We start from the raw sequence: 13,390 nt of genomic DNA, 5'->3' as shown, positions 1-13,390 counted from the left end.
AAAAAAGCTGAGGGGGCCTTTTGATTTGTATTAAGAGTTTCAGATGACAGAAATGAGACATGTCCAAATGCATCCACAGTTCAGCTCCGTGAAAAGGTAGAAAATGTTCCTTTACATGGAAGGAAAAAAAAATTATTTTTTTTCTTGGAAAAATATACCAAAGTTCAGGTGTAAAGGAAAGAACATCGCCAACACCAAATCTGGAAAGGTCAAAAGCTCTTTTGGAATGAGAGTGAATAACCGGAGAAGTTCAGGAAACGCTAGGGGATGGCCAGTGGGGCGCTGGTGGGAATGATGGAGGAAGCGGCTTCCGTTTTCTGGGCAGGCCTGGGTGACTAAGGCAAAACACAGGCGTAGTATTTCAAGGTAGACCAGCCCAGCACTGCGGCTCGCTCCCCCCCCCCCCATCCTCTACACTACATGCAGAGCACATTGCCCCCAACTCAGGGGCATCACTGGGGACCCTCATGCTTTGGTTCTGTCGTTTCCAGCGAGTTTCCCACTCCATACCAACTTCTAGAAAATAATTTACTATTTGGTGCTTTCACAATCGGTGGGGGCCGTGGAGAGGGGTGCAGGGAGGACGCAGGGAGAAAGAAGAAATCAAACCTGGAACGGACTAACCGCTACAAAACGTGAGCTTAAAACTCACGGCCTGGAGGACCTGTGTCAGCCTCTTTTCCCAGAAACATCTCAGCCGCAGGCTTCACATCCTGGCTTTCCCCACCCCACCCCACCCCCGGCCCCCCGGGGGTCCTGCTTTATCACATGCCACACACCTCAACTCCTCCAGATCCAGAGCACACTACACCCCACCCCCCATCATTTTGGCGATGGGCCCCAGTTGGCCAGGCCCGCAGCATGCAGGAGAAGGTAATGCCCTTACAAGTCCGAAGCTGATGGGGTCAAGAGTGCACGGCTATTTTTTTTTTTTAAATCTATAACATTTACAGTATTGCACTTTACTGCACTTAATTGCATTTCACTAAACTTAATGCTGCATCAGTATTATACCTTAAAACCACGCGCCCCGTGTCTCTATGCAAGTTATTTGCATCTGAATTCTGTAAAACAGCCCCCTCCCCAAAAAAGTCAATTCGGGAATCAAATACTGGAAAAGTTATAAAGTCGCCTGCTCTATGGCACAAGAAGGAATCCTAAACTTGGTGCTTTGGGGGCCAAACGTGTGCATGAAAACCGTGCTCGTAATCCAGGTCCCCTCTAAAAAAATACGGTGACAACGTGGGAGATTGGGGTCTCCCCCACCCCCGCCCCACCTTGTCCCGAGGTCGGCAGATGCATTTCCTTATTGCTGCAGAGCACGGGCCCCTAATCTGGCAGGGGGAAGTCCACGTTGCAATCCATTCCCGTCCCGCACCTCCTCCTCCTCGGATGAAAACAACTTCGTGGCAGCGCGTAAAATTGTTAGCGACCAAGAATTGGCATCTTCGGCGGAGACCAGCCCCAGATCTTCTTGTGTAATCGACTCTATGATCTTCGAAAGGTGTGTAAGGGGCCGCATGCACAGGGTAGGAACGCTGGCCACAGAGGAGGGCGCACGGGGCTCCACGTGGCCGAGGGTCCCAGGACGCACAGACCGCGTGGCCGAGGGCTGGGTTAGCTGGTCTGACCGTCACCTGCTCTCTTCCGCACAGTCTCTGCGAGGGTCTGCAGGGGTCGTGAGGTCCCGGGAGGCCCCCTCCCTGGGCCAGTGGTGGGCCCCCGGGCAGCCCTAGGCGGGGAGGCCGCTGCGCCAGGGCCCGCGCCCTCGCTCCAGGACGTCCGTGCGGCCTTCGCGGGGCGCGTAGGATTCGAGTGCAGGACGCAGCGCGGGCGGGGTCGTGGGGCCGAGGCTGGGCGCGGGGCGGGCGGCGGGTCAGAGCCCCAGGGCCTCGGCGTGCTTGCGCGCCTTGAGCCGCAGGTCGGCGATGCTGGAGTTTTTGCTATTGCTCTTGGCGGCGGCGGCCACGACAGCAGCGGCCGAGGCCGACTCGGCCAGCGACGCGATGGGCAGCCCGAAGGGCGGCGGCGGGAACATCAGGTAGGGCGCGTGCGCCGCCAGGTGTGGATGCAGGTGCGGGTGCGCGTGCGCCACGCCTTCCAGCTGCAGCTGCGCCTGGACCTGGGAGGGCAGACTTGGCACAGTTAGGACGGCTGAGGAGCGGGGCTTTCCCGCCCCGACGGACCCTTGGGAGTCCCCTTCCCGCACCCCGGGGACCACCACCCAGCCTCCACCTGCCAGGGCAGTCGGAACTGTCCTCTGGACACCCGTGAACGCCGGGGCCCCTGACTGCCGTGCACAAGGAGAGCTGGAGAATCCGAACAGACCTCACACCCACCCACCCCTGTGGCGCCCACACCCGTGTCCTCGGCAGCATCCCCTCCTCACGAAAGCCTCAATTTCCCTGAACTTGTGAGATGTCCCCGAGTCAGGCTCTGGACTCCTCTTTACTACCCCCTCCCAGGGGCCTCTCTGAATCCATGAGGAGCATGGCGACAGGTCCGTGCTCCAAGGGCCGAATTTCAGCAAAGACCCCATGGCTGACCCCAAGTCGGGGCAGCAGTTCTGTAATGAAGAGAGCCCCTCCCTGGGGAAAGGATGGAGCGGGGGCGGGGACGGAAGATGGGCCCCGCGAGCGGAGTGGGCGAGGCCAAATGAGAGGGACCCTGCGCATGCCCTGGACGCCCTTAACCGCTTTGGGCTCCTTGAGTCCAAGAGCACAAGGCTCGAGCACCCGCTCTAAGTCTCGGGTGTCTATTCATTGACCCCCCCCCACCACCACCCACGCCCTAGCTGAGCCGCAGAGGCCCCTAGCAAACACGGATCCAAATATAAACCCAGGCCTGATCCTTGGAGCAAAACCGCTCGATGCGGTGGTGGCCACGCCTCAGCTCCACCCAGAGCACCCCTGCTCCCCCGGCGTATGCGCTCTACGTCCCGCAACGTTGGGGCCCCAACGGGAGCACCCCCAAGTCCTGCGCTGGGGCGAGGCAGAGAACGCGTGGGCTCTGCGCTCTCACCCTGGGCCTCCCCACGCAGCTTCCACCATCCACCAGTAGCTGGCCCCAAGCCGGGCGCAGCCCTGGGGCCTTCTGACACCCTAGCCACCCCACGTCCACGCAGAGCAGCTTTGCGCACGGGGATCCTGAGATCCTGAGCCCGAGGATCCCAGCTCTGAGTTGGAGAGCGAGGCCCAGCTACAGCGGGGTGCACACACCTCCCCTTGAGGCCATGGGGCAGGCCAGCTGGGGTTTGGGTATACACGCAGGGCCTCACACCCAAGTGCGAGCATCCCCGCCCCTCCACTCCCAACCAGGCAGCCTGGGTGGGTGGGATTTTTTTTTTTTTTTTCTCACTCCGATTTTTGTAAAATTGTGTTTGGGTTTCTCTCCTGGCCCTCCCAAAGGTGAGTCTTGGAGTTTTACAGCGTGATTTTAATACGTGCCAACGGGTCTATAAATGCCCCCTTGTAAAGGCGGCAGCCTTTCTTCCGCGGGGGCGGGAGCAGCCGGGGGAAGCAGGACGCCAGGGAGGCGGGGAGGTGGCGGCCCCCGCGCGCAGCTCACAAGGAAGAAAAACGGGCTACCTGTTGGAAAGGCATTCGCAGGGCGCCCATGTTGACGTAGGGCGCCACCCTGCAGGCGTCCAGGTGGCTGGCGGTACCCAGGATAACGCCTGCAAGGGAAGAAAGGAGCCATAAAGCCCGCCAGGGTCCTCTGCGCACCCCGGCGGCCGCTGCACGCGCTGCCCACCTCCACCGTCAGCCTCCGCACCACCCACCTTTATGCATCTGGTTCTCTTGCTTGCGGCACTTGGCTCGTCGGTTCTGGAACCAAACCTGAGGACAGAGCAGACAGACGCGCGCAGCCCCGTGAGCCTGCCGGCCTCCTCCGAAGCTGGGGCTTCTCGCCCCCACGACGGCAGGCGCGGCGGCGCGGGGGGCGCGCGCGGTTCCCAAGGCGCCAAGGCGCAGAGGCTGGTGCGACTCAGGGCGCAATAGAGCCATCTCCCGCGCCCCCTCCTTTCCCAACCCAGCCCCACCATACCTGGCGACCTAGAGCTGGGAATTCCCAAACTCACTTCTGGGCCCTGTCTGGTCCCCAAGGTGAGCCTCAACATCCACATCGAGTGAAGGAGTGCAGGGCGGATTCGAGAACTTTCCATGATCAGTGTGGGCATTCCCTGCTCCACTCTGCCAGCCCCTGGGAGAGCCTGACCTTCCCCCTCTGAAACCTTAGCGGCCAACAAAGGGGGCACACAGGCTGATAAGTAGCTTCAACTGCAACCCCTTCCCCAGTCGAAATCTGGACACCCCGGCTCCAGAAACTTCCATGCCCTCCTTGGAAGCCTGGAGGGTCCCCGTTAATATTAAGGAGTCATGAACATCCTGGATCCAGAAAGGCCGGGGCACCCCCATAATTTCAGGCACCAGCTTCTCTAAAAAAAAAAAAAAAAAAAAAAATCTAATTCTTGGAAAAAGGATATCTGTGGGACCCTCCCCAGTTCAGCTAGATGCACAGGTCTGATGTCAAAATTCGGGTGCACAGGATTTCCCCCCCAAAAAAGCCTCCTCCCCGCTCCCCAAGGTCACACACTCCCCCTCTCCTCCAGACAGCTCTGGTCCTTGAACACCGTTGCCCTCAGGCTCTGCCTGACGAAATCTGGAGGCCCCTCCCTCCAAATTCTTAGCCACTGAATTTTTCCTAACGTTTTCTCCTCCGGAAGCTCTCCTGCCACTCTCACTGACCTTCATGGCCGAGATGGTGGTCAGTGACCACGCGGAATAATTGGCACAAAGAAACCCTTCCCTTGGGCTACTCTGCCCCGGTGCCTGAGGACCCTGTGCCTGAGGACCCGCTGCTCCAAGCAGGGCGTGGGGCTGCCCCCCCTCCAGACCCCCACCACGCACGGGGAAACCTCGGCACACTCGGGAGACTGGAAACCTTAACTTTTCCTTCCCAGACTCTTAAGAGGAGGCTTTTTATCCACAGCTGAGCCATCGCCCGCCTGTGAGAACTGGCTTTCCAGAAGGTTCCAAAGCTCATGCCAACGGGCTACAGGGAGCTTGGAAAAGTTTAAGCTTGTTCCCCTGAAAAGTAATCCCCAAATTGTCACCCCTCTCCCTCTGCACCCAAGTCCAAGTCCACAAACCTTCCCTTGCATTTGCAAAGCCTGCACTGACATTCCTCCTCTCCTCCCCACACACAGAACAAGCCTCCACGTCCAACCCCCACCCCCACCCCCGGCATCGCCACCACCCCTGGTCGAACTGGACCCCTTTGGACCCGGTCCTGAGCTCCTCCCTCTCCTCGGGGTCGGACCCAGTCTTCAGGAGAGCAAACTCTGCGCCCTGGAAGGGCATTTTTCAAAAACAGAATCCTCTTGAAATCTGGCAAGCAAAGCTCACTTTCTTTTCAGCGCCGTCGTGTGGTGGGGGTGTGGGGGGTTGGGGGGGGCAATGCGATTATGAAGAATAAAAGTGATGAATTAGCCAGTGCGCGAGGCGATAATAAATCAGTCTTGGGGTGATTCACGATCAATTCCAATTAGTCCTGAATATGCTAAGTAAAGTGCAGTACACTGGTTAAGCGGTTATATCTTCATTAAGGGCCACTCACTGATTTCTTTCACAAATGGTGTAATCTGATTTCTTTTTGATTTCCATTACAGACAGTGAATAATGACATTTAATTTAGCTCTGCGCCATAAACCCAAAGATATTTGTTGTAATTAAATTACCTCGTGCTCCTCACTGTGGTCTCATAACTTTCCATTATAACCCTGACAGCTGCGTGATATGAGGTGCCACGGTGACAGTAAAAATAAAAGGTTAATAAGGACCAGTTTCCATAGGATCCCCAATTTATTTACAGCAAATTTCCACACTAAATTGAAACTCTATCCTTTCACAACACGGGACGGGCTGTACCGAAAAGGATTACCGAACACTTCGGAGACAGGAATAAACCAGAGTCCCTTCTTGCCCCCCTGCTCCTGCCACCCCCCCCAGACCTCCGCACCTTCTGCGGGATGACCCATTCGTTTTAACTAATTGATTTTTATGAGCCCGTCTGCCGCCCCTTTACCCTGCGATTCTCGTCCCCGTGGCCAAAACAAAATGATTTCTTCTATTTTATTCCCATGTTTGTTTTTATTATTATTTACAGTCCTCACCCCCCTTTATATTTTAGGGCTTTCTCAAGATCTGCAAGCACCCGAGAACCAATTTCCTGCCACTCCGTCCCTCCTGCTAAGGTGTTACTCCGTAATAGACTGCTGAAAGAAATAGTGTAGAATTAAATTAGAAGTAATTTATTTTTATAGAAACAGTACATCAAGGCCTGGGAGATATTACAGATCCCAGGCAGAAAGACACCGGGAAGATGACATAAAAGTTGATGTCCCCTTCAGCGAAAGTTTAATCTTTTCATTAATTTATACGGTGCAGCCCCATCCATCTTTCCCGAGAAGGGTGGCCAGCCGGAAAAGACACCCTCAGCCTCAGCCACCTCCCTTCGCTGGGGCCACAGATGAGCCAACCGCCTGGACCCTCAGGGAAGAGGTTGGCCGGGGCTACTCTGCGGGCGCGGGGGGCGGGGGTCCCACCTTGCAGCAAGATTCTGTGTCCGCTGCTTCTGCGGACAAGAGCTGAACGAGGCTGAGGAATATTGCATTTCAAGCTAAGAAAGCCTATTATTTATGGCAGCCGCGCGGGAAGATGGAAAGGGGGCTGGGATCCAAAAAAAAAAAAATTGTTTTTCAAATTAAAAATTTCGTAAAACACTATCTATAACACACGTTTGTGTTTTCGTTTCCTAAGTCAACTGGGGGCGGGAGGGGAGTGGTGTTTGAATGTGTTGATCTTCTAAGCAGCGGGAAACCCGGGCCTTCAAAGCGCTGGGATTTTCACGGCCACCCCCCTCCCCGCTTGACAATATTAATTCCGTTTATTTAAAACCGGTCCCCAGAGCCCGGGGATGCTGACCCCCTTTCCTTCTCTCCCTGGCGCTGCTATCCTGCTCGGAGCCTTGAGGAGGGAGCTTCCAGGCCCGACCTCCCAGGCGGAGTCTGCACCATCCCGGAGGAAGCGAGCTGGAAGCCGATCTTTGCCACCCATTAATGCATTAATAAATTTAAGGGAACGTTCCTCACGCCCGGGAAAGGCTTGCCAGAGCGTCCCTTCCGCGCACGTGCTGTGCACGCCCAGGGCCCCCCGCCGACAGTGGCTTGCCAGATGGGGCATCATGAATTCATGCGCCCGCGCCCCCCCGCCCCGCGCCCCGCGCGCCCAGGCTAATCCGGCCCCGCGCGGGCTGCAGCCGCGCTCATCAAGATGCCCAGTGTGCGCGACTCCCCCCACCTCGCCCCTCGCCTCCCCTCCCTGGAGTGGGAGGGAGGGGGCTGAGGGCCGCGGCACGGAGGAGGAGAGGAACAGAACCAGTGGGAAGAGGTGAAGAGGCATCCCAGTTCCCGACCACCTGGACGTGGAGAGCGGCCCGCTCAGGCAGGGCAGTCGCCCTTCGTACGAACCGTGCGACCCGCCTGCGAGGGCCGCACCCGAAAGGCCCGGTGCGCCAGCCCGCTCCCAGTCTCCCCGCGCTCCGGGAAGGGGCCTGCAGCCGGGGCCGAGCTGCCGCGCTCGCTCGGGGGTCCCCGCGAGGCCCGGGTGGCGGGGGCCGGCCCCGCGCGCTCCTACCTGCACACGCGCCTCCGAGAGCCCCAGGCGCTGGCTGAGCTCCTCGCGCATGAAGGCGTCCGGGTAGTGGGTCTCGTCGAAGAGCCGCTCCAGCTCGTTGAGCTGCTCGAGCGTGAAGTTGGTGCGACTACGCCTCTGTTTCAGCTTCGTCTGGCCGTCTTCGTCCTCCGACTTCACGTCCTCGCGCTTCTCCTTGCACTCGTAGATACCTGCGGGCGGGCCGAGGGCACAGGGCTGAGGGCGCAGGGCTCCCCCAGAGCGCCCTGCGCGTCCCTGCCCGCCAGGGCCCGCGGGGCCGTGCGCCCGAGAAAGGGGCCCGCGGTGCGGCTAAAATCGCAGTGTGTGCCTGCGGAGCAAGGGGCCCCGGCGGCAAAGGCGCCCTGACGGGGGGGCTGCGTCAAGCCGATAAAGCGGACTCCAGGGAACACACGCTCTTTGGTAATAACTCGGGCATTGGCGGCGCCGTGTTTCTTGGCCTAGTCTTGCCATGGTTTCCTTAATTTTTCCACTTTGCCTCTTGACATATTGACATACCCTAACTTTCTCCCCCCTCCCCCCGCCTCTCGGGAGTGGGGTGTTAAATATTATTTTAAGTCCAAGAACTTTGGGCAGAGTGGCCCGAGTGTCGGCCCCGCGGAGGGTGTGTGGCGGGCCCAGGCCACGCTGGGGTCCAGGCCCGGGAACCCCGCCGCCCCCCGCTGCTACGCAGCGGGACAGGGGCCGCGCCAGGCGGGTCGGATCCTCCCTCCGCAGGAGGCCGTGGAGCTGAGCGCACGCGGCCCCCACCCTGGTCTCTTTTTCAGACTCCGAGAGCAAAACTCCTATCCTAGCACAGCATGGTGTCTGGGGGGGAGGTGCAATGGGACAAGACACCCTCTGCTTGCAGTCTCTCTCTGTTGCACATATATTCACACGCGGTGCGGCACACAGCCCACCAGGGCACCAACAGTGGTACTTTCTTAGCCCAAAAACGATGATAGCGTCTCTATTTCCTGGCGGGAGGGGGCTCCAGCATCGGGTAAGAAGCTGCACCTCCCCGGCGCCTGGGTCTCCCGGTGCTTTCTCTGCACCAGGGAACCTACTGGACACAGGCACAGAGCATCTCTGCGCCCTAATTAGATGTCCCCTGCTGTCAAGAAGACACCAGCTTCAGGAGGTTCTAGCCAAAGAGCCCCCAGGTCTGAAGCACAGAAGGGGTCTGCATGACTCAGCCCAGAAACTTACCAAGAGGGAAAGACCGAAAGCGGCTGTGGGGAGAGGGGTAATCCTGCTACCCTGCTCCCCCAGTCAGGATCCCTGAGCTGCACACCAGAAGCTCAGTCCTGAGTCTTCCTCCTGAGCAGCATCAAGACCCCTGAGCATGGGGCACTTAACCCCAGCTTGGGTTTTTAAACTCCCTTCCACCTCCTGAAAGCATCGCATTTCCAAAAACACCCCATTTCTTCCCAGTCGTAAATCCTGTCCTAGAGGCGCCCCCCCCACTCTTCCTTCCTCCCTGTCTCTGAAGTCTGACCCCAGGGATTGATCCCAGCTGAGAAGCTGGCCTTCAAAGTCCTTAAGAACCCGCGGCAGGCTTTGCAAAATCCACAGAGTCCCTTCCTCGGCAACGCGGGACCCACTGTGCAGGAGCCTAAGACCTCCGGGTTTCTGCCGGAACCCCAAGATCTCCCACACTTCCATCTGGCTCCCATCTTACCAATGCAGCCTGGGGTTCAGCCCTGCAAGGGGTCTGTACACCCAGCCGAGGGGGGGAAAGGCACAGCTGGGAGGCAACCCTGTTCTCTTCTCTCCTTTTTCAAAGGCCTTGACTGCACTCCACTCTCTTCCCGAGGCCCCCTTTTCCGGGGTCCGCTGCCTCAGCAATCAGGCTGAAAGGAGGCAGGCGGGACAAGGAGGGGCCGACCTCTAGGAAGGACTTGGGGGGAACCGGTCAGGAGCCGTGGAGGTCAGCCCTGGGTGCTGTCATGTAGAACTTCAGTGTAGGCCCTGAGTCGCACCCAGCTGACTGCTGTGTCTTCATTAAAGCAAACTCTGTATGAATTATAGAGTCAGGGGTACCCGGCAGTGCCCAAGGGGGGGCACCCTGAGGTAAGACAGGTCCAGCCCAGGCCACCTGGGCGGCCAGCGGTCAGGGGCGGATCTGTAAGCCTCTGGCAGCTTGCTGCTTCCACGGGTCAAGGCCTCTGAAAGACATCTGGGTCATCGGCAACGTTTCAAGGCCATGGCCCGGGACTCTGCCACTCGGAGACCCCAAGTGTAGGGTCCCAAAGAGCAGAAGACGTGGGCTTCCTGAGTCGGGGGAGGTGTGTGTGGGGGGGGGGAGGTCTACTTGTAGGGGGACCATCACGCTGACAGCGAGTGGAACAGGGCCGGAGGAGGCGAATGGTAAGGCTCTGTATTTCCTCTTTGTAATGAAAAATAGACATTCCGAGCAGTTTCAAACTGTGCCCCCTGAGAAATCCAGCCCATTTTATGCCTCTGATTTACCGCTGCTGGTTGCCCTGTTTGCTCAGAGATCCCCGAGGTTGGGATAACCCCTGCCCAGCTGGGAGAGCCCCCATAAACTTGCCGTGCCCCCCCCCCCCGATTCAGCAACAGGGCGAACCGCGGCGAACGTTATCTGGAAAAGAAGGAGGCCCAGGCCCAGGACGCGCCGTCCGCCCGGCGCAGGGCCGGCTGCGCTCTGACAGCCTGGGGTCGGAGCGGCCGCGCGCGCCCCGCCACGAGCTTCCCAGGGCCCCTCACTTCGCGTCCAGACCCTGACCACCTGCGGGCGCGGGAGTGGTTTTAATTTAGAGGCCCGCGTCAGCCCAGATCAAGTCTCAAGGTTCAAGGGGAAAGTTTTCCCTAAGAGGAAACAGCGCGGAGAGGATTCGGCAGGCAGGAGCGGCGAGTGCGCGCGTTAGCTCCGGGCCCACCGGCCAGCACGTCCTCAACGCCTGCCCGTTTCAAACGCTCGGGACGCGGGAGGGGGTGGGCGCTGCGAGAGATGCGTGTGGATCTCTCCTCGCGCGCTCTAGGGAGTCGACTCAGGCCGGCAGACAGGCAACGCGCCCAACAGCCCCTGCAGCCGACCTCGGTTTTCAGGCACATCCGCCCGATGGACCCCAACCCGGGAAAGTTCCCGCTGCGACGTCCGGTGCCAACGCCCAGGGGAAGCCAGTCCTCAGGCAGCGCTTGGCCCCAGCCCCTGCTCATCCTCGGCCCCCCTGGCCTCCCTTCCTGTATCCGCGTTTCCTTTCTTTCTTACGCAAAGACTGGCGATGGGTAGCCGGGGCCTTTCCGTCCGAGCGCGGCCGTAAATGCAGAGTTTGGGGCGGAATTCTGAGCGAGCCACGGCGCCCGGGGCCTCCCCGCGCGCGGAGCGAGGGCCAGGCGGGCAGGCTCGGTGGCGAGGAGACGCCGTCCCCGGGAGGGGCCCGCAGCGGCGTCCGGCGCGAGCTTACCTTCCGCAGCCCTCCCCGTGCCGAACTCTTTCAGTTTGTCCTTGTCGCTGTCCACGTGGTCCTTAAACAGATGCACCGGACAGTGGCCACTGCCCTCGGTAATGTCCTGGAGGCTGGATTCCGAGCTCCCCAGCTCCCGGGAGCGCGCCAGTCCGCTCTCCAAAACTTCCCTGTACGTGATCGAATCCTTCTTTCCGCCGCCGCCGCCGCCGCCGCCGCTACTCTCCTTGCTTTTCTGGTCAAAAGATTTGGATACAAAAGCCGTGAGTTCCTCCATGGCTGCGCGGGGCTGCGGGGTCCGCGGGGCTCGGCGGGGCTGGCTGGGAGCCGGGCTGTGGTCCGCACGCCTCCCCGCGCGGAGAGGACTCGTCCGTGTGAGGGTAGATCCTTCCTGCTGTTATTTATGCCTTTCAATTTGCGATCTCACTATTTATACACGGCCACGTCCGCCCAACCCCCAGCGCTCCCCGTCTGCAGCAATTACGGCTCCTGGCTCGGCGGCGGGGGCACGCAGAGGTGCTATCTCTCCCCCACCTCCAGTCCGGCAATTGGCTTTCTGTTCATTTCATCACTGCTGGGCGTCTGAGCACCTTGGTGCGGAGAGGTAAAGATCCAATTTTTTTGAAGGGAGAGAGCGCGCGCGCGCGCCAGCGCCCCGAACAGGTACCCGCGTTCCCTCAATGCCTGGCGGAAAGCACACTCGAGGAGGAGTTTATCGATGGTGAGGCGGTCCTCGCCGGCCCGCGCGGCCGGGAGAACAGCCAGCCCCGCGCCCGGGAACCTGTCTCCGCAGGATGTGTCGGTCCGCGCGCGCGGCAATGCAGGGAGAGATGCCGAGGGGACCCCGGGCGACGGTGACGCGCGATCCACAGACGAGAATCGGCTGCAACGCTGAGATGTGGTTGGATTGCGGGCCGGACCTGGCGGCGCGGCCCGCGGAGCGAGCGGTTGGAGCGGGGGCGCACGGCGTGACCGGTAAACAGCTCGAGGACCCCGAAAGGGGGAGGAACGGGGCCCGCGTGTACCCGAGCGTGGACGCCGGAACCTCGGCGGCGGCGGCGAAAAGCGGCTCGCAGACCTCGGAGGGGCCGGCGCCGCGGAGGCCGGGGACTGGGACGCGGCCGGGCCGCGTGCACCCGGAGCGCGGGGGGTCCGGACACAGAGACAGCCACGGCTGGCGCGGAGAGAGACCTGGTTTGTAAACAGCAGTCCTCTGGGCACCGAGGCAGCCTTCTCTAGAGCCGTGCAGGGAACCTGGTGTCTACGATATTTATTTGGGGGGAAATAGAGATATTTCTGGTTGTGCCACGCTTTGCCTCGCGCCCTTTCCAAGGCTGAGAAGGACCCAGTTTCTCAGCGGCAACACGAAATCGGTTTACGCTCCCGGAAGTCAAGCATGTCATCCTGTCTGCAAATTTCCATCTGCAAATAAAGTTGACTTCCCCCCCCCTTCCCCTCTTTTATCTGTCAGATCGCCTCGTCTCTTCTCCACCCCCCTTCCCCACCCCTCCCACCCCCGCAGGAGTCGGGACCCGGCTCTCGGCGGCGGCTTGCAGGGGAGGGGGGCGCTGCTGGTTTTTGGAGGAGCTCGTTTTGCATGTTCGGAAGGCAGTCCCCGCTCGGAGTGTTTGTGAATCGGAGCCCAGGATCGGGGCCACCCTCGGCGGTACCCGGCGTTCCGTCCAGCGCGGAACTTCTCCGCCGGCGGGAGGGAAAGGGCACGATTTCTCTGGACATCGTGGGGCCTGCGTCCAGTCACTCGGGGTTCAGTCGGGGGTGCCTCGGTCTGGGGAGGGGCAGGGGGTGTCCTACCCTCCAGATGCGGGGAGGAGGAGGAGACCGGAGTTGGAGGAGCAGACCTGCTCCTTCCCCGCGACCCTCCCTCCTCCCCTCCCTCTCTGCTTCCTGCCCTCCTGACTCTCGCCCTCCTTCCCCCCATTTCTCCTCCTGTCCCCGCGCCCTCCATCCTTCCTCGGGGAGCTCTGCGCCGGCGCCTCTCCGCGTGGCCCAGGCTGCTCTGCCCCGCGTGCAGCGGGCCCGGAGCTGGGGGATTCAGAGGCCGCCGCCTCCTCCGGACTTCAAAAGCGCAAGGCTTAGAAGCCTTTCCAACTTAACAAACAGGTCTTTGTCACCGCGGCCCTCTAATCAAAGCGGAGGCGCGCAGATATCACACAGAATTACAAATAGCCCCTCATGCATTATGCATGCAGCGGGTCGGCGGGGGAAACGTCGAGGGCTCGCGCCCCG

At 60.1% G+C, this 13,390-nt stretch overlaps 1 protein-coding gene across 1 annotated transcript; it reads right to left on the bottom strand.

Annotated features, from left to right (window-relative positions):
* Positions 1 to 1,876: 1,876 nt before the first annotated feature.
* SHOX (short stature homeobox) lies at positions 1,877 to 11,420 on the bottom strand. The gene is made up of 5 exons (XM_032391216.1): positions 11,144 to 11,420; positions 7,698 to 7,906; positions 3,782 to 3,839; positions 3,588 to 3,676; positions 1,877 to 2,122 (listed from the first exon to the last, which is right to left on the bottom strand). Exons 1-5 carry the CDS (start codon positions 11,418 to 11,420, stop codon positions 1,877 to 1,879), a joined length of 879 nt encoding a protein of 292 aa, XP_032247107.1.
* Between the last annotated feature and the right edge of the window lie 1,970 nt (positions 11,421 to 13,390).

This window comes from Phoca vitulina, unplaced genomic scaffold (genome assembly GCF_004348235.1).
Source record: "Phoca vitulina isolate PV1807 unplaced genomic scaffold, GSC_HSeal_1.0 scaffold60, whole genome shotgun sequence".
Lineage (NCBI taxonomy): Eukaryota > Metazoa > Chordata > Mammalia > Carnivora > Phocidae > Phoca > Phoca vitulina.
This window is presented reverse-complemented; position numbering and strand designations above follow the sequence as displayed.

Excerpts from the sequence above, each read along its gene's own strand:
- SHOX (XM_032391216.1), bottom strand. The coding sequence starts at position 11,420 with ATGGAGGAACTCACGGCTTTTGTATCCAAATCTTTTGACCAGAAAAGC. Across the intron at positions 3,840-7,697 it reads TCTCGGAGGCGCGTGTGCAG|GTTTGGTTCCAGAACCGACG; the intron begins GTAGGAGCGCGC and ends CTCTGTCCTCAG. Across the intron at positions 2,123-3,587 it reads TGCGAATGCCTTTCCAACAG|GTCCAGGCGCAGCTGCAGCT; the intron begins GTAGCCCGTTTT and ends CTGCCCTCCCAG.